Genomic DNA, 27428 nt, shown 5'->3' with positions numbered 1-27428 from the left:
CAAATTATAAAGAAAAAAGATTGGATAAGAGAATAAGTTCTAAGATTAATGATATTTTCATATCGTAATGTTTAATAAATGTAAACATTTGTTGGATTCTTTCAACAAACAAAGAAAACAGTCCATATAATAAATGAAAATGGAAATGACAGAAAGATAAGGACTTGATTAACTCTTAATTAAGAATTAATCCTAGTAGATTTTAGAGCTGTCTCTTCCTACAAGAAATCCCAATGAGATGTGTTTATTTCCTAACAGGAAGTTTAGTCCCTCTCTTCCAAAGCAAGGTAATCAAACTGATCAAGTTTTAAACATTGCAGATTTTCTGATGATTCTATAATCTAAGATAGTGAAGCTTTTGAGCACATTTTTGGGGGCTTTTTCTGTGTGTTTTGGTTTGTGGTGCTGTTGAGGGATGCTAAGACAGTGGTGGAGGTTTCTGACACAGTTTAGTATGTTTCACTCTGGAGTAAGTTTGGCACTCACTTTAACATTGAACTGAGTCAAAGTATCCGGTAACAGATTCAGTAGAGTACCCTAATAACAAAACCAAGCCCTGTCTATGTCTCATAATATGAAAAAGGTTTATTTTTCCCTTTGGAAAGAAAAAAAACAAAATGAGGACCGGAAAGCTCCGGTTTAGTCTTGTCCTAAAGACTTTCTACCAGATACTTTGAGGCTCATCAGTAACTATTTTGGAAAATCCCAGCCTGTTTCTTGTGCGATTTCAGCGCACAATATACAAGCTTAACATAATTGAGTTCTCCTGGGTCTTCTTTAGGTTAAAAGGTGACGGATGGACGGTGTAATCAGAAAAACAGCCAAACTTACATCACATTCTATCATTACATGCCTAATCAAATTGCATCCCTCTCAAGCTTCAACTTCAGTTCATGCTTCTTTAAATATATGAACACCTGTGATCAGAGGAATATCTGCATTTTAATATCTATAATCTTCTTTCAGAGCTAATCAGATGGCTCTTGTCTTCTTTGTCTGGTGGTGAACACACTGATACCAAATTACACAGTTGAATGCAAGAATTTATAGTCTCTTTAAGGATGCCAACAAATACGTTCATATTATTTAAGAAAATCTTTATTATTATTATTATTATTATTATTATTATTATTATTATTATTATTATTAATTAGTCTACCATAAAGGCCTGAAAGTATGCTGCAGGCAGTTGCTTTACAATAAAACACTTTTCTGTATGTCTGTATTTGTAGATATATAAAAGCTACTTGAGATGAAAAGAAAAAATATATAGTGTGCATCAGCTTTCAACATGTTCTAAGATACATTTTATTGAGGTTAGTTGAAATTAGATTTCTGGCTGTTTTGAAGCTGTCAAACATGTTGAACATGCATAATGTCAGATTTCAGTGTCAGAAGCAACTCTTAAATCAATTTATGCAACAAATCAAATCAATGTGGTAAAAAGTCATAAAAACACCAGAGAGTCTGCATTAGAGCAGCATGTGGGATACCTTTCGTCTTCCAGCAGCCATATTGTATAAATGAAAAAAAAATAAAATTTAAGGGACACTTATTCTCAACCAAGCGTGGGCTGACAGTTGAAAAGTGGAATAAATGCAAAAACAGGTAACTCTCAGTTCCTTAAAAATCCCTAAATAAAGTTTCACACGTTTCCAAATTCAGAACATACGCTGCCTTATTTTTTACTATTTAGATAAGTGACAAATTATTAAGTTTACTAAAATCTGTACCATTACTTCCGTACTTCATCGTGAAGCATCATGGGAATCGTAGGTTTCCACAAAATGGATCATACCAATAATGTGACATTGTTTTTAAATCTTGTATATCTTCCCTGTTCTTAGGAATCGCTTTAATTTTACTTCCAATAACATATCGCATACATATTTCCATCAACGTTTTAAAAATCGTCGATAAAATGGCAGACAGCCCAAACTGCCCTCCCCTCCGCCGCGGAAGAATACCAGCCTCCGGCTAATGCCTGTCCTCTTCTACCGTCGGATTACAGCTGTGGCGGCACGCAGTTGAAGAATCCCCAAGCCACAAGACGTCGAATAAAACCAAAAAGTAAGTGTGGCGAAGGGAAATGTCCGTCCCCCTTTAACGTCTGAGTGGGTGTTGTTTGTTAAACCGCCGACCTGTCCTGATTTTGAAGTTTGTTAGCGCCACGTGGTCAAACACAAGTTGGTGACGCTGTCAAAAACTTGTGCTGCCTACAATCAAAGCAGACACGAGCTACAGGGGAAACACATTATGGATTTTTATAGTTATATTGTGGTGTCTGTATGTTTCTGGTATTATACTTGGTCACGTGTTTTTCTTATTTTCCATAATGTTATGGAAAGCCGCTTTAAACTTGTTCTGTTTATAATAACCATGTCATTCTCATGATTACTAGCATCTTTCCAGATTCCTGAGGTAAGTTTTTGGGTTTAAAATTGCTTATTTTTAGCCGATATGCTGACAACCTAGTTGCAAACTTTAAATACTGCAACTAATGCAAACTTAAAACTAGTTCAGTCCAGAACAGTTGGTGTTCAAATGCGCTGCTTTAAATTTGTCTGCTGTTCGTTAGCTTGGACAAAGCTTAGCTATTAAAACATCTAACGAAGCTGACATGTTTTTTTTTAACCATCTATGTTTTATGTTTAACATTCTGCTTAAGGAATCTTCAAATAAATTTTGACTCCCTACTGGTTAAACCAAGGTCCCAGTATAACAGGGGTGTCAAACTCCAGTCCTCAAGGGCCACTGCCCTCCAACATTTAGATGTTTATCTGCTGCACCACACCTGAATAGAATAATTAAGTCATTAGCAAGGCTCTGGAGAACTGATCTACACAAGGAGGAGGTAAGTAAACCATTTTATTCCAGTGTTTTGTACCTGTGGCACATCTAAAAACTGCAGGTCAGTGGTCCTTGAGGACTGAGTTTGACACCTGTGCAGAATAAGATCTTTATGGTGAGCGAGCCTCTGTAAAACGCCATTGTTCCAAGCTGTCACTGTTTGATATCAAAATCAATTTAATTAAAAGACCAATCAAATAGTACCAAGATCATATTTTCATTTTAAGAAATAAGATGGATATAATGTTTTTAGTGTTAAAGTTTTGGTGTAATTCTGCTCTTTAATTTATGTTGAAACTTAAATGTATATATCAAAAATCACTGGTAAAAGATTCATTAAGGGGAAAAAAGTAATTGGCCTGAAATATTAAACAGTCATTTTTTGTATTTATAATGAATGTGAGATGAGGGTGAAAGTGGTTACTTTGTGGTTATTCTTTTTGCCATCAATAAATTCAGCTGATGTCTTCTGCTTGCTGCAGTCTACATATTGGTGATTAATCACTGCTAAAATAAATGCAATAACTGGCAAATTATTGATGATTAAGTCAACTTTTATTACTTTAAAGTAATATTGAATGTCACACCAATTATTTATGCATCTTTTATAAGTAAAAGAAAGTTAAAAGAGGTCATGAAGACCAGAGAGATGGTTTCAGAAACGATTTTTGTTTCCCTATTACACCAACCCCAGAGGTGATGACTATAATAAAGGGCCAAAGGTGAAAACTTGAGGGACACCAGAAGTGATGGGTGCTGTTCCAAAGTGTCTGAGTAACTTGAGCTTTGCTGCCCTTTTTTATTTGCTTTTGGAAAATGTCATTATCTCTGATTAATCTCAACCTCATTTAACCCCCATTTCTGCTTCATTACAAGCTTTTTCTTATGAGTCTAACAGACTTTACTCTTAAAAGCTAAAAAGCTAACTGCATGCTAATAGTGCCTTGAATTTTTTTTTCTGCCTCCTTTTCAACTTGAAATTCTGCAGATTATCAGATTTAAATGTCTTACAGATAACCTTTAGTAAATACAAAAAGCAAATGATTTCATTAAGATGAAAAAGAACCAATTTGGCCCCTTGTGAAAAAGGAGCTTCCTTCTAGATATAACTGGTTGTGTGTGCTTTGGCTGCAACAACTGCCATCAGGCACTTCCAACAGTGAGTCTTCTACGTCTTTAACAAGTCAATTTGCGACGGGTCAGACATTGACCTGTTAAAAGTTTGGCCTTCAGAGTGCCTTGTCTTTCAAATATTTTCCCAAAAGTCTTGAGATCCATCAAGACATTTACTTGGCAAATGTGGAATGAGCCTTTGGTTTAAGATTTTGGCAAGATTTTTATGCCAATTGTCTTAATTTTCCCTTCTGAAAATCTTTAACGACGCCCTCTGGTTATCGGATGGCTCTTAGAGATTTTCCGGCTGTATGTAGTGTGTTAAGTGACATGGTCCTTTCAGAAGGACGTCATGACCACTCCAATCATAAATCTGGGAACATGTTTTATTGTATTGGCCTAACATTAAAGTGTGTATGGTGTCCCCCAAGGAAAAACAAGACTTTCAGATCTGAATGTGATGTGTAGCTAATCTGAGAGCAATGTGTCAAGACAAACTGATTGAAGTCAGAAATGCTTATAAGACAAAGCTGCCATGGCAGACCAGAACATCTGTTGGTCCATACGGTTAACCTTTTTTTTTTTCTTTCTTTTCATTAATACAATCATTTAAAAACTGCACTTTTTTGTATTATACAGGTTATCTTTACCTCATGAAAATTTATTTGATCTAAAAGACTTTTGTGACATACGAGCATAACCGGTTAGTTTGTTTTTTATGGCACTGTATTGAACTTCCATCTATTGGGTCTTAATTTTTATTGCCCTTTGATATACAAGTCAATATAGAAGAGACGGCCTTGACAGAAGAATGGAGCAAAACCGTCAACAGCGTGGAGTCCCTCAAAGCGCTGCCCCAGTTGGGGGCTTCAGGCAGGGAAATGTTACCACTTTGGAGCGAGGAATCATTATTGGAGACAATGTCCAGTTTGGGAGGCTGAGACGTCGCTCAAATTTGTCTCAATCTGAGAGCTCAGGGGCCGAAGAGGAGCATCTGGGCTCTTCTGTGGAGGCAAGTGGCTCCTACGGTCGAAGCCCCATCCTCCAGGGCATGCAGGCTGAGGCGGTATGGTACAACCGCACCGCCTATGAGCAAGCTGAGGGAGACTACCAGCGGCGACTTGCCTCCAATGGAAACGGGCCTCTGTCGTCGTCTCCTCGGAGCCCAAGCACTAAAGGAACTTTGACCATCCACTCAAGACGCAACAACGACCAACAGCGGGATGAGGGTCCGGGTGTCATGACTGTGAAGGCCTGCGGTACCCCTCACCGTCAGCTGGGTAAAGGTCGCAATCGCACTTCCTCTGAGACCGAGCAGGGGGGCAAGGGCAGCAAGGGTCCGAACTCGAGAAAAAGGGGCATCTCCGAGACCGAAGGAAGGCCACGATGGGACAAGTATGACACCTCGCACAGAGAATGAGCTCAACATTTGTGTGTTGTAATTCTGGAAACTGTTGTCTGTCTGCATTATTGTCTGGCTTTTTTTTTTTTCAGGTGTGGCTACTCGTGTTAAAACAGTTTTTTTTTTTTTAATTTATCAGTGGATGTCATTCTTGCTGAAATTGCAATAAGTAACGTGATGATGTGCAGTTAAAGTTGCTGGTCAGTTCACTCCTCTGTTTTGCAATTTCTGGTCGCTTAGTGTTTTCTTGGATTTGAAATTGAACTGTCATCTTATACTAAATTTAATTTATTACCACTGGAGAACATTTGTTTACATTTTGATAACTGAGGATTTAAAGTAATCTTTGACTGTCTTAGTCTGCTGAAAGGAAATGTAGCTATGAGTGATTTCTACCCTCAGCAAGTCATTTAGTTTTTTTTTATTTTCATCAGGCATTATGATCTCTGCAATATTGCTCAAATAGGGTTGAGCTGTCTTGAGTATATCAAGACAGCTCAACCAGCTCAACTGGTCAAATGTGGACATTTTACTGAATATTGTAGTTAATAAGGAGGTAGCAATGACTTTATTCAATCTATTGTGGAGCTCTGATTTACAGCTATTAAACCAAGTAGCGGGAAGAGAAACGGCATATGTTGAAACAAACTGGCAAAGGAGTGAACTGACCCAGAGCCACAGCTAACATGGCTGCCTGAATGGGTTTCCCGTTTGATATGTTTGACAAAAAAGTGGGTGTTGTTTTCACTGGCAGACAGCCTTTTGTTTGCTAATCCAGTTTTTGCAGACGATGCAGCTCTGTTTATTTGAGGAATGTGTCACTGCCTGCTGCTGTAACCCCTCAGCAAACAAATCGGAGATGGACCTTATCTTCATTCAATTATTTGTTTATTTCTTTTTTATTTTATTTTGGCTTCATAAACATAACTTGTCTCAAGCATTGAACGCCTTCCTCTCACACCCTCATGGAGTCCATCTTTAACTGCATGGTGTTGTAACACATGACAGCGCACTATCCTTGTTGCAACAGTGACTAACCCCTTTTCTTTGACTGTAAGCAAATAAGCCTATAAAGTGTTTTCATTATTCATTCTTTTACTCCGTCACAGTACCAAGATGAGTGGACTGCAGTGTCTCGCCGCAGAGAACATCTGGTTCGACAAACACCGCTACGATGAAGCTGAGAAGCGCTTCTACGAGGGAGCAAACGGCCCCACCACCCAGCACCAGCAACAGGTAACAACCTCTTTTGTGCTAAAATCCCACTCCCACTAGGAAAGGGCTTTCATGTGTTCTCAATCTGCCAGCAACAAGTTGTTTATAAATCAGTCACAGGCTGCACAGATTTCCTTACTCATATCCTTGCTGGTGTTGGCAACACTTACATCACCGTCTGTCACAGTGGTCAGCAGCCTGCAGCAGCTGCCTGCCTGCATGTTAGTTGAGGCTCTCGATTTAGAAGTGGCTTGTCAAAGTGAGAAGGGTCAGGTGGTTTTGGCAGCTGCCTCGGCTTGTCAGACCATCCCGGCTTCCTGTACAGGCCTGTTAACAGTGGAGTGGAGGTTTGTTTCATTGAAATCCATGCGCTGGCACCTTTAAGGACTTTGATTTTAGGTTTTAAAAAGATCAGCAGTGAGAAAACTTTAATCAGCAGTTGGTTTACTAAAATGTTTTCACATCAAAAACTGTAGTTGACTTTCCCCTCAAGAAATGCAAAAGTGCTTCAAAAAATGTGAACATATACTGTCTACCTACCTCTAGTTTTTTGACTGAATGAAGAACAAGCAGTTTTAACCAAAACTGCAGCAAACAGTGTTACAGCGAGATTGTGTTTTCAATCTGCCGAGCCTGCTGTTATGTGGAGGTCAAGTAAATGTACTTTGAGTATGCGTGATGCATGATCAGTTATTTGAAAAGCATTTACCACTGGAGGAGGTTTGCACTGTTCTTTAAAAATGAGACTTGGACCATTGAACATGAACTGTGAGAAACTTGCATATAAACCGTTCGGCATCTGTAGTTACTCCTGAGTTTTTCCTGCCTTTTTAACTTTTCTGTATTGCTGGGGGAGGAGGGGCAGGTAAAAACGGCGCAGCATGCCAAAAGTCGCCAGCAGAAACCGAGGCACAGAAATGTAAGTTTGTCCTCATCCAGGTTGGTTTTCAGTCCCAGGAATGCTGCATGACAGAAACACCGAGTTGACCCACAGCTGCTGGATGGCTGCAGTTTCTTGTTTTTTTTTCTGTCTTCTCCTGTCAGCATGTGTGTTTTAAAATTATTCAGGCTGCTTTCTTTTAATCTGACAAGCAACAGGGCTCAAGTATCCGTTACTACAAGTCTGAAGTTGTAGTAACGTAAATGAAACCGAAAAATATACAAGATGTGAATTTGGTTGCAAGTTCAGTCAAAAGAAACAAAAGCACCAAAATCACAGAGAAACCAAGGCGTTGACATCATACTTGAGCCCATGGAAAGATTCCTCAATTGATTGAGTCGAAAAACTCTTTGAGGACATTAGAGCAAGAATCTGATGAATTTCCTGTTCATTTTTCAAATGTAATGAAAGATCGCCCACTTGCATTTTAGGCAAATTTTCTTGAGGCGGGAGGCATTATGATCTGCATGTGGGAATTATTAGACCATTTCCTCCTCTATATGGATCTTGTGTGAAACCCAGAAGCATGTTTGTGTCACCAACCAATAGTGACAAACTGTAGTCGTGCATAATTTTTTCAAACCATCCTTTGCATGTTTCTCTTCAGATTTAAGGTGTGTTAATTTTTCTGTTCAAGTTTTGGTGCTAATTTTATTTTTTTCTTCTTTGTCCCCACAGTCATCCTCTCATGGAGCAGGAGACCAGGAGCTGGTTACACGCATGAAGAGCCTGGAGCTGGAGAACCAGACTCTGAACAAAGGTTTTTGTTGTTTTTCCATATCAAAACTTTTTGCAGACTTTTAGGCTATAATTTGTTTGTGCAACAAAATGATCACAAAATGATCACAAAATGATTGTGGGTTTGGCTCGATTTAACTCCTCTTCCAGCTGTCAATAATCCTGAGGCAGCTGTCTGCCAATTTCATTTAACAAAGAATCTGCCGAAACCCAATACCGCTGTGAAGAAGAAAATAAACTGGCTTATTGACTGCTTTATTTCAAAAGAAATGTCTGCATATTGATGTTTGAACAGTCTTTTTAGGAAAAAACAAGTTTTTATTTACAAGTAAACATCCAAGATTAAACATTTTACTCGTAAAACGAAAGACGGGGAAGATGTCATTGTGAGGAAAAAATGAAAACACCAGAACCTCTAATGCACATAGGTGAAGCTCAAGGTCCATGGGCCAAATCTGGCCAGCCATAAATATTTCACCAAAGAGACTTACCTCTTTGGCCTTCATCTCGTTTTTAAACTCATCACAGACGTTGACTCGGCCTCATCGGTGTGGTGTGTTCATTGCTCATAAAAGGATAGACTTTTGTTTTTCTGTCCAGCTGGTCATCACGCAGGGTAGATCACACTTAATCGTATTTAAAATATAAGCTCTAAGAGTTTGTCTTGCGAAAAGGAATAAATCAGTTGACGTGATCTTGTTTGAATGTCAGTGGTTGAGGACATGAGGGCAGCTCTGCAGAAGCTGGAGTCCAGAGTGGCGGTCCTGGAGAAGTCCCCTGCACCAGCAGCTGTCCCCTGTGCTAAGGTAGATCAAACACTCCACTGTATCCTGTCCTTTTGTTGTTGTTGAACAACATATTTGATATCATAATTCAAATTTCTGACCCAACATATCATTATCTTCTTATGTTTGGCATTTATAAAAAGAGGAAGTGGTTTGAGTTTTTTGTTCCCCTTATGCCCTACTTTTTAAAATGCACAGGCTGCTCCAGCACAAGCAGCTCCAGTCAAACAAGTACAGGTGACTAATGGCAGCGATGATGATGACGATGACATAGACTTGTTTGGCAGTGATGAGGAAGATGAGGAGGCAGAACGCCTCAAGCAGGAGAGACTGGAAGCCTATGCCGCCAAGAAAGCAAAGAAACCCACCGTCATCGCCAAGTCCTCCATCCTGCTGGACGTCAAGCCTGTAAGCAAACTTCTGCACTCTGGACACACCGTAGTGCAGTCCCAGGAATGCTGCATGACTGAAACCCTGCTGAGGGTTCTGATGATGTTCACTCTTGATCTTCACCCAGTGGGATGATGAGACCGACATGGGAAAGCTGGAGGAGTGTGTGCGCTCCGTGCAGATGGACGGGCTCCTGTGGGGGGCTTCGAAGCTGGTCCCAGTCGGCTATGGCATCAAGAAGCTGCAGATCAACTGTGTGGTTGAGGATGACAAGGTCGGCACAGACATCTTGGAGGAGGAGATCACCAAGTTTGAGGATTATGTAAGTTAATCCTTGTGGCATCTTTGCATGTTTTAATTTTGCCTTCTGTCTCCAAATGAAGCTAAGTGCTCTAGTAATCTGATTTAATTCTTTGTATGAATGAAAGGCCTTAAAAGCACAAACTTGAGTGATTTTTAATGGGATTCCATATTGTAGATCAACACAAAGCAGACCATAATTGGGAAGAGCAGAAAATGCACTAATGTTTTTAAATGTTTGTGGTGCATATCTTAAACATTTGCATTTTGGCACATAAAGTATAGTATAAATTTTCCTCTAAATAGAAGAAACTAAATAAAATTCTATGAAGCTGCTTTTAGGAGTTGCCTTATCTCTCAACAGTCCAGCTGTGTGTAATATACATCTCTATGAATCAGATTTTTCTGTGAAGACCTCAGAAGTTTGTTAGAAAGAAAACAGATTATAAAACTTTTTTGAGAAATATTCAAAGAACAGCCACTGTCTCTGCAGCTCATGGCTTCTTCTGAGGGAATCTGACAGCTGTTAGCCATGCCCTCTGCAAATCTGATGGGTTTTTTTTTCTTTACTGAAGAGGCAAGAAGAAAACGATTAGAATGATAAATTATTTCACATTACAAACCATGTAGGGAAAAAGCTTCTCTGCTCAGATGAATTCAAACTCTGTCCCAAAATAGGGGTGGACCTTTCTTATAATTTATATAGATAGATGGATCTATAGAAATATATATATCTAAACCTTGTTTGTATATGTTTAAATATTTACTAAAAATATTAAGTAAAATATTTTTACTTTATTTTTCCAATTAAGTATTAAATTTGAAAATGATCAAATGCAGTTACTGTGTGCAGTTTAGTGATATAAATCGCTTACTGGTGTCCCCAAGCAGCATATCTCACATGGGAATGTTTTCTCAGGATGTGAAAGGCTGTGACACACACAACCACCGCTAATGTAAACAATTTGTAGCAGAAAACGAATATCGCAGCAAATCACATTTTCTTATTACTTGGAAAAAGAAGAAAGTTTTCCCTGCTTTTAAGTTAATCTTTATTTCTTTTAAATAAAATGTACATATCAATACATTTGTGACCGATGTAACTTTGTTTCTCTGCAGGTCCAGAGTGTAGATGTCGCTGCCTTCAACAAGATCTAACCTTCAATACCAACATCTTGATGCTGCCTACAGCTTGTGGGGTTAATAAAGCTGAACGTAGAGCATAAATATGTCTCTTATTTCTATATATTTATTTACAAGACTACTTGTAAAGTGCTACTGAAGCAGGGTTCTAGTTTGAAGAGCACAGCTTCAGTATAGAGCCCAAGCCCACCCAAAACACCGGGTACACTGGCTGGGTGAATGTGGTTTTTTCCTCATGGAGCAGAATCATTGAATCAGAAACATTGTAGAACATTAGAGTCCCAGCCCTGAAATCCAGATACACTCCTATCCGGCTCCCACAGGGAGTCTTGATGGCAACGCTTTCCTTGTTGTGCTGGAACGAGCAGGTGGTGTTGACGCAGTCTAAGCTCCAGGATTTAGAGTTATGGCCCAGTTTGCAGTCGCTCCCTCCTCCAATCCTATTCATGTTCTTGTAGCAGATGCCAATTGAGACCCCCCTACTCCCAGCCCACTCCACCTCCCAGTAACATCGGCCAGCTACCCCTGCTCTGCACAACACCTGGGCCCAGCTGGTGAAGCGGTCCGGGTGGTCGGGGTAGGGCTGCGGTTCTGAGCGGCTTGTCACTGACCTCCGGCTGTCGGAGACGCTCAGGTAGGAGTTGGCCGTGTTCATGTCCAACGTCAAGTCGTTGTAATCTGGAGAAGAGAACATAATCTAATCGACTATAGAAGACATAATTAAATCAAACATTTGTGCTCACATTGGAGAAAATCGGCTCTTTTCCTCGGTTCTGTGGTGTAAGGAATGTCGGCGTCTCTTGCTGTTGAGAGAAAAATGCTTAGCAGCCATTTCAACAAAACCATCTGAAAATATCTCCATGCGCTCATGAAGAGCCACACCTTTGGTCTTTTCACTGATGTTTGGATTGATGCTCTCCTTCAGCGATTTTACTAGAAATGGAAACAAAGTTGATTCCAAAATTCTGCAAGATAAAATATTTAAAATGGACATACCTTTCTCTGAAACCCTGCTGGATTCCCTTTGAAATGTTTCGTCCAGACCTCCTTTCAAGTCGCCCAGGCCGTCTCTCATTGTTTTATACATGAAATACGTCAGGGCATCCGTGTTGGGCATCTCCACAGTCTTCATAGGGAAATGGAGATGCTTGCATTTCTGCAGAGGTGTGAAGATAATTGAATCACATTTGCTTTTTAAATGCAATTTTTTTCAACTATTGAAAATCAAATTCGTAGTGAAAATATCGAGGTAGGTGAAGTTATTTAAGCATTAAAATGTATAGTTTAGCTCCACCTTAAGCACCAAGTAAATCTGAACAATGTTTCTTTATCTTAACTCTTATTTAGCCTGGCATTTATTTTATGAACTGACTGGTTGTCTTAACTGAGGTTAAGGGTTCAGGTCGTCAATTTGCCAAGCCTGCTGATTTTCTGTGAAGGATGACAAACTCGTTCTCAAACGTGTTGAATTACCGTTTTCAGGACAGAAGGAATATTATCCAAGTCCAAGAAATTGAGTTATTTAACTTGAAAGAAATACCCTGTGCTTTTAAAATTGTCCCCTTTTGATATTCTTCTCTTCCAATTATCAACTACAGAGAAGGAATATTCGGTGGTTGAATCTGTTCCTAAAGATCTTACAATTGGCTGCTTAATCCTTGTTTTTAAGCATTCAGATGCTGATTTCAGTAGAAAGTTCGTTTGAATTTTATTAAACAATTGATTAAAAAATGTGTACATTTAGTACACTATTTAGCAAAATAGGTGTAACTTTAACCACTAGATGGCAACAGTGTTCAGTACAATCTGGAATGTGTGGAAGACACCTTTACAGGCATGAGTAGTTTACTGGGGGTAAATTTGTGACAATCTTGAAGTACTTTAAAAGTTTACCATTTAAAAATGAATTTTCAGAAACATGTTAGTATTGTAGTGCTAACATTCTCCAGTAACATTCTCCTCTAAAATGGAGAAAAAGACTTGTAACCTATGGTTTCTGAAGGCAAAAAATCTGGTGGAGATGCAGCTCTGTTGGGAGCTGAAGCTTTCTGCCTTTAGAGGAGTTGTAAATTTGAGGTGAGTGTCCACCTGCCAGATGTTGAGGTGTCCCTGAGCAGAACATTGACCCCAATCCCGCAAACATCACCATTATGTGCATCAAATCACTGTAAGTTCCACTTCCATACCTGGAGGAAGTGGATGTGGTCCTCCGTGCGAGACAGCCGCTCCAGCTCAGCCTCCGTCCTCCGGTGCTCAGCCAACTCCCTCTGGATCCTCTCCAGCATCTCCTCGGCCTGACCAACCACCAGTCTCTCCTGGGATTTGATCATCTCCTTCACCTCTCCGCTTTGTTTCTCAATGGATCGAATCAACTTGGAGAAAATCCTTTCACTCTCCTCCACCACAGCCTCCGCAGAATGCTGGCAAGGTTAAAGTTCTTTATTTACCAGGAAAACCGTTTATGTTTTTTTTGTGCTACATTGTACATAAAGAACATCACAACCTCTTGTGGACGAAGTTGATCTCACCTTCATGTATTTTATGGCGTATCTCAGTTCCTTCTCTGCATCCTTCAGCTTTTGTACCGACTTCAAAGAAGTTTCTTTGAGTTTTTTCTAAGAATACAACAGATAAATATCACATGGGACGATCTCTCTTTTTAGTGAAATAATTTATTCCAAGGTTGGCTTTCAGGGTGGAACATTTTGATTCAACAAAGCATTAAGCTACACTGAAAAGGTTTTGATCCATCGTCTGTGTGTTAAATATTTTACATCCTGAAGGCCTCACGTGATGCTGTGGCTATATTGAGCTTCTCAGACAACACATTTAGCATCCATTATCAATTCTCCTGGATGTGAAACGCCCCCGAGATAAAAAAATAAATAAATATTAGTCATCCTAATGTTTTATTTATGAACTGCAAGCATTACTGAGCTTTATTATCCCATAAGCAGAAGGATATATTAGCAACATATGTTCCTGACTTTCCAGTTCTACTGCAGTTGATCCTGAAAGTGGAGATGAAGGCACAAACACTGGTTTAGGTATCAAAGAATTAAATAAGTATTTTATCTTTGATTTGAATTCAATCCAAAACAAAGTCCAGAAAATGCTCCTGGAAACTCCTACAAACCACTTTATAAAGATTTGGAGTGTCAGAGTATTGGTTGTTGCTGCTCTAGTTATTTTTTAACGGACTTGCCTCTAAATTATTAACAGCTTACCTGAGCAGGAAGGACACCAGAATCCTTTTAAAAGTTAATTTTAGACATGGATCAGCAGGGTAACTGAGTAAAACAACATTGGTTTACAATATTTAAATACTTTTAACGTTGAAGATCTTTTGTTTAAAACAAAGATTTGTTCCTGATGCCATTAAAACATATTACTGCTGTAGTGATGTTACTTGAACTTTTATCAAGTATTATTCTAAAATGGAGAATAAATGAATGCAAAACATTTGAAAATTTTATGGGCATATAGCAGGTTTAAATAAATAAAATACATTTTGTAACTTAAAGGCAGGGTGGAGGTTTTGAATAAAAAGTAATGGAGAAGCATTTTAAAGTGTTAGTCTATTAAATTCACTTTGTTCAGCTCAAAGTAAAAGAACAAAACAAAGTATTGCAAGTAAATACTACTTAAAAAGTTTTCTCGTGTTGTCAGACTTTTTGTTGTAGTTTTGGAATTGCATTTGATTTTTGTAATGCAAATGTTAAAGATTTTAGCAAATTCAAGTTTTTCTTGAGCTAGTCATTTGCATATAAGGCCTTTGTGCAGAAGTTAAATATTAAAGTACAGATGACACCCAGCTCAGAATAGTCAGCAAGCTTAAAACAATGTGAATAGTTATTATAAAGCCAGCTGCTACCGCAGGAAGTTGTTTCCACAAACATCGCATTCACTTCCTTAAATCATTGTAAACCTTTTTTGTTTCGAAAAGTCTGTTATAATTATTACACTTTGAGTTTAGTATCTCAATTCAATTCTGATGAATCAAACATTTTTATAACCATTTATACTTTGGCAGACTTCTTTCTTTCTTGTCTAAATTCTTAAGTGTTTGAAATCAAATGTGTACTTTGAGGGAAATTCTTTCCAACAGCTGTATTGTGAATATATTTGTTGCTCTGATTCTTTTAAAGCATTACTGAACTGTTAGTGAGATAATGTCTCAGAAACATCGATACTTTATTATAAACTTCTCTGACTCACCTGCTGATTGGTCCTCTCCTCCACCAGCGGCACGGTGTTGTGGCCCTTGTGCCTCTCCTTAACACACAGCGAGCACACACACTGCTGGTCACTGAGGCAGTACAGGCGCAGCAGCTTTTCGTGCTGTTGACACAGCTTCTCCTTCAGCCTATCTGTGGCTGGGATCAGCTTGTGGTCTTTTCTGTGAAAGCGCTCTTCGTGTCCTTTCAGGTGAGCCAGGCAGAAAGACTCCAGGCACTGGGGACAGGATTTCACAGCTCTGTTCTTCCTGCCCTTGCAGACGCTGCATTTCACCTCCTCGGGTTTCGCCAGGTGCTGAGCCGCAGGCTGAACTTCACTTTTCAGGAACTTTTCCACCACTTCAGCCAGAACAGTGTTCCTGCTCAGCAGGGGTTTGGGATTGAACTCCTGCCTGCACTGGGGACAGCTGTGCTGGTCTTTCTGCTTCGCTGTGTTCCAGTAATCCTCAATGCAGTCCAGACAGTAGCTGTGTCCACACGGGATGGTCACGGGATCTCGCAGAACCTCTAGGCACACTGGACAGCAAAACTGGTCTGGTTCTACAGAGATCGTTGCGGCTGCCATTGCACTCTCACACACACAAACATTGAACTGAAAGAGGAAGGGACAATGATGGGCGTAGCTCACAAGTGTGCAGATATCAGCATCTCAGGTTTCACCTGCTGCACCAGGAAGCCTCCAATCACAGCCAGGCACACCTGGGGAAGGCCCTCCCAGGTAAAAAAAAAAAAGAAAAAAGGCAGAGATCAGCCTCCTGTCGACCCACACCAGGCTGGGCCATCGTAGATGACCTTTAAAAGTAACCTGAAGCTTGTTTTTGTTTCCCAGGGGAAAGCCCTGACTTATGTCTGTGTTTGATCAACAAAACAAGAACCAACCACTAGACAGTCTCTTTTAAACAGAAACTTTTTCACCACCTTGGCCAGAATGGCCAAGGTGGTGGAAAAGGGTCAAAATTTTAATTTTAATTTAAATTAGTTTCAGAAATTTTAAAATCTTAAAATTTCTTGTTTTTAGCTCACACTTAACCAGCCTCTTTACCCAATACCGGATAGAAATGAGTGACTTCTTAAAGTTCAGCTAAAGGCACCTTTTTCATAGACACACCTTTACTTAAATGTACAATTTTAACATTCCCTGTATAACTTTGAATTTTAATCAGTTTGTTTATATGTCTCTATTAACTAATTCATCATTACTCTGTAATTTACTCCCTTCAGTCATCCAGAATCTTTCTCTTACTCTGCACCATCAGCCTGGAATCATCTCTAACTGGACTTTAACTTCCTGATCCGATTCTGCTTCTGTTCTTAACTACAGCTTTGTGATTAGTTCTCATCTTACACATTTTGAGTCCATTCCTTAACATACACTTGCACTGCTGTTTTGTATGTTACTTTTACGACTGTATATAATGTTGGTCTCTTTTGAAAATTAGGATTTATTTCCCGGTGAGATTTATCCGACATAAATAAAGGTTTTCCTCTTTGCTTTCAAGTGAAACTGTTTATAAAATCCTCCAGTGAATAAATAAATGTTTTAATCTCAAAATAAGCGGATGATGTTTTAATGTGTCACAAATGAGTTTACAAAAGAAAATAATTGTTCACATAGCACTGCTTAAAAAATACTTAGAAAAGCATAAAACCACATCACCACAGCAGGCTGACCCTTTTAGCAATACTGAAATACACTGAAGTAGGTTGCTCATGCTTTCAGCTGCTTCACACCAAGTTAAATGCATCGACTGTAAATAAATACTGAAATATAACTGATTAAAGTCAATAAAACAAGTGTCCACAGATAAAATACTCAAAAATGTCTCATTTTTGACTCTTATGAAACAATATTCAGGTTATGTGGGTGCATGTATGACATTCAGTCTGATCTGCAGACGGATTTATCTTCTTCTTGAGTGAGGCCGTCTCTGCAGGGGTCTTTGTCTGGACCCAGTCACGAGTTTGGAACCTGACCAAAAAGAAAACAAGAAATGGAATGTTGCAGCAAGAAACAGCAAAATCTGATCAGTTTACAGCAGGAGATAAAATGTGAGGAAATAAAACTTTTATCGTAAATATAGTGTTAAATTACCTAAGGGTTAAAGCATCTGAATATTAAATTGTTTTGTATCACTAACTTTTTCCATATCATATTGCAACAAGAAATTTCAGTGCATGTAACAGTGATTTGCAATAAATGCTTCATTAATGTGATGACTCTAGTTACCGAACGGCGAGAAGGCAAACGGTCCCGGAGTAAAGAACGGGTTCAGAGGATTGACAGCTGGTTGGTCCAGACCAAGAGGAGGCAGAACTGTGAGGACAGATAAACACAGTCACTGTGGAGCCTCCCAAACTGAAACTGACAGAATCTCATGCAGATTCAGCAAAGTGTGCGGTAAGCAAACATGCTGTGAGAGGAGTTTCGGCTGAAAGGAAAATGTTAGGACAGAAACATCTTTTATTCAGCAGGACAACAAAAACACATCAAATTACACAAACAGGTACAAGGGTAACGTAACACACACCCACACACACACACACACCCCCACACACACACACACACACACACACACACACACACACACACACACACACACACACACACAATACACAACTCGTTTTCATGTGCTCACACATCTCATCAGTGTGTCACTGAGTAAGTGTGTCCCAGAAACCATCTGCACATAAGAAAAACGCATCAATAGAGAAAGGTTTGCATTATTTAGCAAGCATATAAATGACCCTATCTAAGTTATTTTAGGTGTCTGTGGGAAAAATATCAAAAATGAAATCTGTGGTCAATTAAACCACTGAAATCACAGGACTTAACAGCAATTAGTCAGTTTGTTGCTTGCCTTTAATAAAAAAGGTAGATTTTTCTCAGCATAAAGATAAACAAGAAAAAAGATACATTTTGAAAACAACAAAAATAAACTAAACAGCTATGCTCAATGGTATAAAAATTTACAACTTTTTCTATTGGGCTAGAATCAAAAATTTGCCTTCTGTTACTTTTAAAGAAAAGTTTCTTTAATAGTTTGTATGTTAATATTTGTTTATTAACATTAACTAAACCCATTGGTGCCTGAATGTCCATACCATTCAATAAATTTGAATATTATCGAAAAGTTAATTTATGCGAGTAACTTAATTCACTAAGTAAAACACATATAGATTAATTACACTCAGACTGATATTTTCAAGGCCCTACTTCAATGCTTCCGTCGTTTGCATTGATTTTTATTGATTTAAATATGAAAATATGACATATAAAGTTAGAGTACCAATTAAAAAATATTTTTAAAACAGAAATGTGGGTTTAAAAACAAGCATGTTGAACATTTGCTGTCGTTTTTAAGAGCTCTTTAATTTGGCAAATGATCTTCTGTGGGATGATATTCTACTGTATTGATTATGCCTGCATTTATAAGCTAATAAAAATATATGTGCTTTTGTTGTCAAGTAGATGGTAAATTAAATATAGATTAGTACATTGTCTGTAGCACTTTGGTTTATTTTTTCAAATCAGAGAAATTTTATAAAAAAATTATACATAAAAATGGCAATCACGAAATGATCAAGTATACAATATGAAATGCTGAAGAGCTACTGATTTTATAGACACTATTAATAGGTGACAGCACTTGTGATTAAAAAAACCCCAAACAATTTCTATCACATGGAATTTTTCCCTAGTGACTTAAAAGCTATACCCATTTAAAGTCTTTGTACATTTTTACTATAATCAATGCAGAAGGTAACATAACATTAACAAGCTCACTTATTGGTGACTCCATCTGTGCAGCTGCCCCAGCCTCACCAGTGAGGGGAGAGTCACCCTGAGACCCTGAGGACTCAGGATTCTGAATCATCATGATTGTAACATCTTTCACTAAAAAAGAAAAAAAAAAATAGATCAGTCAGTGGTGAGAACAAATGTCCTTTAAAAGCCCCTCTTGAAGTGTGTCTACCTTTCTCATAGATGCTGACAAATCCTCCCTGGCACACTTCTTGCAGCAGTCCCTTGAAGTCGGACACAGCTGTCATCACCGGGCTGAAGGAGGGGCCCGGGTTCGTGTTGAGCAAAGGAGAAGCTGACAGCGCAGGAGAGGCTTGAAGGGACTGACAACTCTGAACACAGACACGGAGAAGAGACGGTGTTAGGCTGAGCGCTACTGAGTCACTGTCCGCAGAACAAGTCTGAAGGAATCACCTGGAGGAACTGGACGGGGTCATCGGTGTGGGACAGGAGGTCAAGTTCGGCCTCGTTCTTCTTCAGTTCAGCAATTTCCTTCTGGATCTTGTCCAGCAACTGCTCGGCTTCACCGATGACCGTCTTTTCCTGTTCTTTGATGAGCTCTCTCACTTCAAAGCGCTTCAGCTCTATCTGGTGAATGAGCTCCGTAAAGATGGCGTCGCTCTCTTCAGCAGCAGCCCGCGCCGAACGCTAGAGGGAGACGCAGACCAACGCACAGCAGTCAGCGAGGGAGGCACAATTTAACACTGGTGCGATCTTAACACTCTGTTTACTTCTCTTGACCTACGGGTCAAAAATGACCCACCCTAACAAAAGCCCCAACAAAAAGCTAATTAATTAAATTTTAAATCTAAAGTCTATTTTACAAGATGAAACAATGTGTTATTTATCAATTCAACTCAATTTTATTCATTTCTTATAATGTATTTTTGTTATTCAATACAAAAAGATGATCAACAGAATCACTCTCTTTTTTTCTTTTTACCACAAACCATGTGTTACAGCAGTTGTTTTTTTTTTACATAGTAAAGATTTATTGTTGTAATTTCTGATCAGTCAGTTCTCACCACTGACTGATCAGAAGTAATTCAGAAGTGGTTACTTCTGAATTAATTAGACTGAAAGGGGAAAAAAAGTCAAAAATGTAGAACTTTTTAGTCAACGGTTCATTCTTTAAATTTTTTTTTGGAAGTGAATTATAAAAATACCTCTCGTAAAACAAAATGTAGCTTGATTTTGTGAACAATTTAACATCAGCTCTTATGTTGTGTCTCATAATTATACGATATGTTCAACACAAGATGAAGAACATCTTCTGATCAACATAAGGTGTCGAACTTAAGATGAACATCTTCACGAGATGATGATCATCAAAAATGACTCATAAGACAATCCATGTACCCTAGTGGTGTAAAGCCCACATGGAAATTTAAACAAAAGCAAAGTATTACTTTTTCTAATGATGGGGTCAATTTAGGAAAAGTCATTTCAAGTTGGAAAAAGATAATTTAGGGTATTTTTTTCTACAGGTAAACATGGTAATGGGTCACTTTGGACCCCCAAGACAACACAAGGGTTAAAACACATCTGCTCTATGAGAATAGTTAGCTGCAGCAGCTGTTATGTAAATAAAGAGCAAGTTACGTATTTTACTGATAATGTGACGTTTTCTCATCCATCATTTAATAGAAAGAATCTGTGTGTCAGCACTTACAGCAAGAGAAAAAACAGCTTGTCTCAGATCTTGTGCCTCTTTCTCTCTTTGCTGAATCTTGAGCTGTGAGCTCTGCCTCATGTCACTGAGCTGTATCTGAAAGAAACAAAAGAAGAAGAAAAGAAAATCCCCCATGTGCCTTTCTGAATCTCCACAGAATATCTGGTGATCATCTAATGTAAAACTTATAAGAGAAAAACAAATAATACTACTTAAATGCAATAGTTAGCCAGAAATCAACTGAACTGCTTCAGAAACACAACAAAACCACAAGAACTAAATCTGTGTCAGTATTTTCATATCAAACCTTGAATTACAGTAAAAAAAAAAAAAAAAAGGAATATAAGCAGAGTAATTTATTTCGTTTATTAGTTGAGATAAATCACAGTCATTTTGGTTTTGTTTGCGTGAAGCACTGCACCGAGAGAGATATGTTCTTGACCAGATCTAAAAAACCAGAGTCTGACTAAATAAAGCATTCAGAGAAGCAGTTTACAAAGGGACAGATTCTTGAACAATAGATCAACAATTTCTTCCCTGGCGACATAAATGAAGGACATGAACATTCCAATTTCAACGTAATTGAAAAAAGGTCTTTGCCTAATTTACTTTTAGAAACTGCTTTCTACTTCTTCAAGGTGTGACAGACAGCCCTGAAGGGCCAGTATCCCAGTATATACAGTATTTTTCTGAGCATCATGGGTAAGTACAGAAAAATAAGAATGGATTCAGAGCCTTTAGCTAATTTAATTAAGGTTAAAAACAATGTGTATTAAAGAACAGGCTACTGGAGTGAGATTGATTTTTACCTCCTTATCACAAATCACAGCCAGTCCACAATACAAACGGTCTGAATCCAATCAATGGCTGAATGCAGCTTTACATAAAATGGTTAGGACTGAAAAATAAAACCAAGGCTCTTACAGACAGTAAAAATTGATCCACAAGTCACCATACTCAAAGTGACTTGTGAGTCTAAGTATCTGCAGAACAAATACTTAAACTCACAGACGACAATTTCAGGCTGAGGTAAAGTGTTGCTACCTTCATGTGTTGCGTTTCTGCCTCGGCCAGCACCGTGTCGTGTCCTCTGTGCTCGTCTGTCAGACACAGGTAGCAAATGCAGCGCCTGTCGGTGCGACAGTACACTTCCAGCAGCTTGTCATGCAGGGGGCAGATCGTCTCCTGGAGCCGCTTGGAGGCCGAAACCAGCTTGTGCTTCTTGAAGGCGGCGGACTCGTAGTGAGGCTGGAGGTGAACGTCGCAGTAGGAGGCCAGGCACACCAAGCAGGACTTGACAGCCTTGTTTTTCCTCCCGGTGCAGACGTCACACTCCACGTCGTCGGCTTTGGCCAGACATCGGCTATCCCTCGGTACCGAGGCAGCCTGGAGCGTCGTAGTCTTGAATTTCTCCACCACATCGGTGAGCATGGTGTTCCTGGCAAGCACCGGCCTCGGGCTAAAGCTCTGTCGGCACTGTGGGCAGACAAAGACCCCGAGAAAGTCATCTTGGTCCCAGTAGTTCTGGATGCAGTCCGAGCAGTAGCTGTGTCCGCAGGGGATGGTCACTGGGTTTTTCAGCACGTCCAGGCATATGGAACAGTTAAACTGGTCCTTGTCCAGAACCACTCCACCCTGAGCCATTTTTAAAAACACGACAGAGGAGCCGGAAAATGACGGAAAACGCAAGAACAAACTGGCTCAGGGTTGCTGCCCCTGCTTTGTTTACAGGAAGTGAAGAGAATGGAGGCGTGTCCTAGCAACGACACCGGATACTGGAGGACATTTAATTTAAAGAGACAAACACAGATTCTTCAAACTAAGAACTGTTTAATAAATGCAAAAACACAAACTCTTTTTGCAAAGCTAATTTAAAGTATTATTAAATTATTATTACAGTTTCATTTGGTGAGTTTACTTTATCAAAGACACTTGCGTTCATGGGGGAAAACTCGCTCTAGGTGCAAAAATGCTTTTTCACCCTCTATTTACATATTAACTTCTTAAGATTTATATGTATGAACATCTAATGTTGAACATATAGTTAATGTAATTTGAAATAGCTGAAATGAATTTTGTGGTCCTAGATCATTTTTGATTCATTTATTATTCAAATGTATTTAACGGACATTGCTTCATGGTGATTATTCTGTTTTGAATTTCAAATATTTTGATCAATTATTTACTAGTACCACAATTGTGAAATTTTGCAAAGCCACATCAAGATTTGGTACAAGAACCCCCAAACTTATTCTGCAAAAAATAATTACTGTATATAAAAACAATCATGTGTATTGGATGTGTTAGTCTATGTGGGTAAATAACACTGCAAGGGCTTTGTTTTAATTGCACAGATCACATTTAATAAAGCTATTTAGCGTTGTCACTTTGAATAAAGATAAATATATTTCATTTTAAAAAAGAACTCTTGTATTGAAGTTAGCTCTCACAATACAGCATATAAAACCTATGGATGTCTGATGTCTATAGTTTACTTAACATTTTCCTTTGTGTCCTTCTCAATGAATCGGTCTGTTCTTTGAAACAGTTTTCCATTGAATGTTTACCTCTAGTCAATGTGTTACAAGTAGTAGATAAGTCCCTTTATGATGAGGAGCTTTTTCTATTTGCTGATTATAAGGACAGTTGAAGCAGTCATGCTCGAACAGCTTAGCTTTCACAATTTATGTAACTCAGTTGAGACAGCCTCAAACGTGCCTACGTGTTGAAACATCCATGGAAGTGGCGTGCTTTTGTTCAGAAGGGGCAGTCAGTCAGAGTTTTGATCAGTGTCATATCTTAAATTTAGGAACATTAAATTACAATTAAATCTGTACTTAATTTGTAAGAAATGACCCAAAAACAAGGTTCAGTGCATTTTTATTTTAAAATGCATTAAGATAATTAAACATAATAAATAGTATCTGACAAATCATTTTCCATAAATCAAAGAACAATAGGTGGAAAACAAACATACAATCCATATCCTCAAACTTCAAGGTTTTAACCAGGATTTCTTAAACAGAGCATTGACAGCATAAATACATAAAAGATTAGGCATACATTTTTAAAAGTGTAATATCTCTAACTAAGGACAATATGTTAATTTGGTCACAAAAAGAAAACTGACGCATAAATGACATGTTTGCACATTTCAATTATTTTCTCAATAAGAGCACAAAAACACTCATACTTTCTTGTGCGTGGCAGGTTTTGAAAAGTTGCCAGCAACCTCCTGTTAGCTGTTGATTATCATACCTGCCAATCAAAAACATTCTCCTAAAAATCACATGCAGCTCTAATGAAGGTCATCCTTTTTAATAATGTCTCTTTTTTTCTCAGTCTGGTGAAATAAAGTGCTGATAACTGTTTAGCTATATTTTTAAAAATAGAAAATTCCCTTTCAGATTGTTAACAGGTAGTAACCTCTTCAAAAATACTGATCATGGGATTAGACCTCATCAAAACATGCTCAATATACCAATTCAAATAATTCATTAAACATGTTTTTGGTTTTTCATTCTAAATCATAACTGTAACTAAACTATAAGAAACAGGCTTGAAAAATATTCAGATTGTTTTGAAACATGCATTTAGGCCAGTAGAATATTAATGTTTGCGCTACATGCTAATCTGAAATTCTGTGACGTTTTCAGATGAGAACGAAGATGTTTGAAAACACCCAACTCACAGTCAACTACTTGGTAAGTCACAAAGATAAAGCTTTGTTTTGGATTCACTTTGTTTTAAAGTAAACGTTTCCTTCATTTCAAGTTTTTTTTATACTTAGCTGCAGTAAATAAAAATTTTTCACATCAAACAAACCAAACAATTAAGAAACAGTGTGTAAGACTGGCCCCAAATCAGAATATATAGAGTATTTGAAGATGACTAAAACACTCTGAAAGGAGCGGGTATGTTTGAGTGTGTGCAATGCTGAGATATGCGTCGCCACTCATGATACCAAAGTATCTTGTGCGCCTTCACTTATTTTTGTCCTCCAGGCCGCTTTCTGCTCTCAGCGCCTGGCTGCTGGCTGAAATGAAGCTGATCCAGTGTTTGAGCTCCTCTGGAAACTGTGGACACTCAATCTGTAAATAAACACAGCATTAAACACACTCTTAAAATTCACATGAAGATTTGAGCCCTGAGTTCAAGTTGCACCAAATAACCAACTGACAGAAACCTTAAAAGTTTAAAGACACACAAAAAAGTAACGATAATACCAAATTACACATTCAAATACATTTTTTCTTGATACATATATGTGCACTCCATGTAAGCTTGATTTATCAAGTGGCTTGTTTATTTTCCAGACTTGTATAGAGGAATGGTTTTAGTTGTTACTTTCAAAAATGAAAGTTGCTTTTATATTTTTGCTTATGAAATATAATTATTTGAAAATGACCTTTGATGAAGCTGGTGCAAATGCTGTTCTTAAACAAAATGTGCTCAGAAATGTTCATATGATCTAAATATTTTCCCTAACAAACTGTGTTTATGTATTGCCAATTACACTCAATGTGCAAAACTACTTACCCTCTTCTTGTAGACAAATTCCATAATGCTTTCTGGGCTGCTGCCCACCACATTCTGCCTGCAAAGCATGACTGCAGATACAAAGCCATCTCTCTTGGACACAAAGCGCTGCTCTAAGTAAAAGGCCTTATCATCCCAGCCTAGCACTTTGGTACGAATCTGGAAAGTCTCTCTGAAGGCCAAAGAGCGCCTATACCGAATGGTGGAGGCCCCTACTACCATTTTGGCCCCAAGTTTACGTGAGGCCATGAACAACCCATTTCTCATGTAGTGGTGGAAGCGGGCAAAGTCACACTCCCTCAGATATCTAGAGTTGTTCATATGGCCCAGGTAGTCTAAATCATGAGGAAGGACCATGCCATCGATACTTTGCTCAGCCAGAATGTCTTCCACTCTGGGTAGGAACCATGCTTCTATAAAAACCTGGGCCCCCCGCAGGAAGTACCACACATCCAGGTTGCAGAAGAGAAGGAGGAGGGCACTCAGCACCAGCAGCAACATCTCTGGAACAAGAGACCAAACACAGATTCAACAAATAAAAACTAATGCACCAAATAATAACTTACAAAGGTGTTTTAACAAGCTGTATGCGTGGGAGAACTTTAAAATACTTTCAATAATATTCAGTTTTTGATTCCAAACGTAAGAATACATTTTAGCATTTTACTAAATGAATACTAATACTAATCAACTTGAGTACATATATTGAAGGTACGCAATATTATGTGAACTGGGCTTTCCAGAGCCGCTTATAATGTTTCCAGAATTAAAGCGAAGAGGCCTTATATTCCCACGGCCAAGCACGGCAACCTTGACACGAGTGGGAAGTTAGCGCAGCTACCTTCAAATAAACCTGCTATGGAAGTCAAATCTGTTAGCCTAGCTGTTAGCAGTTTAGGCTGCCGGCCTATGGAGGTATAGGGGGCAAATTCTGACGCAAAAGTCGCCACTTTGCATTAAACTATCGCGCGACACCTGCGCCGTCCAAAAACGTACCTGAAGCATATATCTACAAGAGTAAAACTCACCGTGCGTCTCTCAGTAGGCGCTATCACAGGACGGGATGCAACGTCAAGAAGCCGGTTGGTTCAACGGACATGACTTCCTAACGTGTGACGACACGGACTTTCATTGGCTGTCTGTTGACATGGTTACAGGTTCATTATGCAAATTAGGTTTTTCTTCTTGATTTTTAACAGCTACTCAATGGAATACGGTAATATTTTTAATTAAAAGTGTTGAAAAAAAACAAATCAAAAGACGCTCATACAAAATTCATATATTGCAAAATTCTCATATGAAAGAAAATATAAACCATTTCAAATAAAGTAGAAAATGTTTCTTTCCAGAATTTGAAAACAGGTTTAAATAATTTAACATCTGCTCCAACAAACTGTATTTACTGCTTCATGTACGTTGCTTCCTTTATTTTCATTCCACCAGCTTACAATAAATTACCCTCATCAGCTGTTCAGACCAAAAACACATTCTTTCTAGTGAGAAAAACACATTAGGATAAAAAGAAATTTGATAACAGAATAAAAAAATTAATAAAAAATTACATTATACCCAGATTACATGTTCAATTAGTTTAGTAACAATAGGCAAGACTGAATTAACAAAGGTGAAAAGCCCTATCTTGAGTTTCCTATCTTTTCCAGCGATTTATAGCAGTCATATAGATATGTTCCCTCTGAATATGAATGTTTAACTTACATAAAACAAGCAAATGACAGAAAAAAAACTTACTCTAAGTGAATTTGTTAATTTGTGAAGTATTTGTTCTCATTGTCCTATTGACAGAATACTATATAATAACCATTTATCTTGTAAATTTTAAAAAGGCTGCTCAAACATCAGCTCAATGACTGAAACTAGGTTTTTAAATGGATATTCCAGAGGCCACAAATGAGAAGCAAACTTCTCCTCCTAAGGAAGACACCAAGTCAAATTACTGAGAGCTATAACATTAAAGCTAAGTGCACTAAACAAACAACCTGAAGCAAATGGGTTTTGAAGAAAATATCTTGATCACAGAAGTATTACATGCCACCTAAAGTTTATCTTGTAAGTTTAAAATGATTTAAGCTCTTTAACAGTTTGCATTGATGTTGATGAAATAAATTACTGCATCAACATTGCATGGAGGCAGTCAGCCTGTGGTTCTATGTAGGTGTTAAGGAAGTTAATTTGCCTTAAACAGCATCTTTCACCATTAATGACTCTGGTATCTCATCTTTCACCAGTTTCTCCATGGTATTTAGGTCCGATTAGCTGGCCAATTAAGTCTTACCAATACCC

The 27428-nt window shown here is 38.4% G+C and overlaps 4 protein-coding genes across 7 annotated transcripts; 1 reads left to right on the top strand and 3 right to left on the bottom strand.

Annotated features, from left to right (window-relative positions):
- Positions 1-1943: 1943 nt before the first annotated feature.
- Positions 1944-10960, top strand: LOC129361813 (elongation factor 1-delta-like). 3 transcript variants are annotated; one of them, XM_055032936.1, is made up of 10 exons: positions 1982-2070; positions 2402-2421; positions 4744-5358; positions 6475-6601; positions 7437-7499; positions 8199-8280; positions 8970-9064; positions 9242-9451; positions 9561-9755; positions 10853-10960. In XM_055032936.1, exons 3-10 carry the CDS (start codon positions 4775-4777, stop codon positions 10889-10891), a joined length of 1395 nt encoding a protein of 464 aa, XP_054888911.1. In that variant the 5' UTR covers positions 1982-2070; positions 2402-2421; positions 4744-4774; the 3' UTR covers positions 10892-10960. The 3 variants fall into 3 exon arrangements, with proteins under 3 accessions (XP_054888910.1, XP_054888912.1, XP_054888911.1); XM_055032935.1 differs by lacking the exon at positions 2402-2421 and having other exon boundaries at positions 1944-2070; XM_055032937.1 differs by lacking the exons at positions 2402-2421; positions 7437-7499 and having other exon boundaries at positions 1944-2070.
- LOC129361812 (E3 ubiquitin/ISG15 ligase TRIM25-like) lies at positions 10937-15758 on the bottom strand. Of its 2 annotated transcripts, XM_055032934.1 has the most exons (7): positions 15095-15756; positions 13405-13491; positions 13063-13296; positions 11873-12032; positions 11759-11809; positions 11620-11679; positions 10937-11554 (listed from the first exon to the last, which is right to left on the bottom strand). In XM_055032934.1, exons 1-7 carry the CDS (start codon positions 15677-15679, stop codon positions 11025-11027), a joined length of 1707 nt encoding a protein of 568 aa, XP_054888909.1. In that variant the 5' UTR covers positions 15680-15756; the 3' UTR covers positions 10937-11024. The 2 variants fall into 2 exon arrangements, with proteins under 2 accessions (XP_054888909.1, XP_054888908.1); XM_055032933.1 differs by having other exon boundaries at positions 11759-12032; positions 15095-15758.
- Positions 15759-16665: 907 nt separating this feature from the next.
- On the bottom strand, positions 16666-22347 carry ftr67 (finTRIM family, member 67). Its single transcript, XM_055032938.1, has 7 exons — positions 21633-22347; positions 20589-20684; positions 19331-19564; positions 19089-19248; positions 18899-19009; positions 17342-17428; positions 16666-17083 (listed from the first exon to the last, which is right to left on the bottom strand). The coding sequence occupies exons 1-7, from the start codon at positions 22230-22232 to the stop codon at positions 17016-17018; spliced, it is 1356 nt and encodes a 451-aa protein (XP_054888913.1). The 5' UTR covers positions 22233-22347; the 3' UTR covers positions 16666-17015.
- Positions 22348-23451: 1104 nt separating this feature from the next.
- On the bottom strand, positions 23452-26245 carry si:ch73-52e5.2 (protein THEM6). Its single transcript, XM_055033654.1, has 3 exons — positions 26156-26245; positions 25128-25630; positions 23452-24679 (listed from the first exon to the last, which is right to left on the bottom strand). Exons 2-3 carry the CDS (start codon positions 25626-25628, stop codon positions 24572-24574), a joined length of 609 nt encoding a protein of 202 aa, XP_054889629.1. The 5' UTR covers positions 25629-25630; positions 26156-26245; the 3' UTR covers positions 23452-24571.
- Between the last annotated feature and the right edge of the window lie 1183 nt (positions 26246-27428).

This window comes from Poeciliopsis prolifica, unplaced genomic scaffold, assembly GCF_027474105.1.
Source record: "Poeciliopsis prolifica strain line A6 unplaced genomic scaffold, Auburn_PproV2 SCAFFOLD008, whole genome shotgun sequence".
Classification (NCBI taxonomy): Eukaryota; Metazoa; Chordata; class Actinopteri; order Cyprinodontiformes; family Poeciliidae; genus Poeciliopsis; species Poeciliopsis prolifica.
Note: the sequence above shows the minus strand (reverse complement) of the source record. Positions and strands in the feature narration are given on the sequence as shown.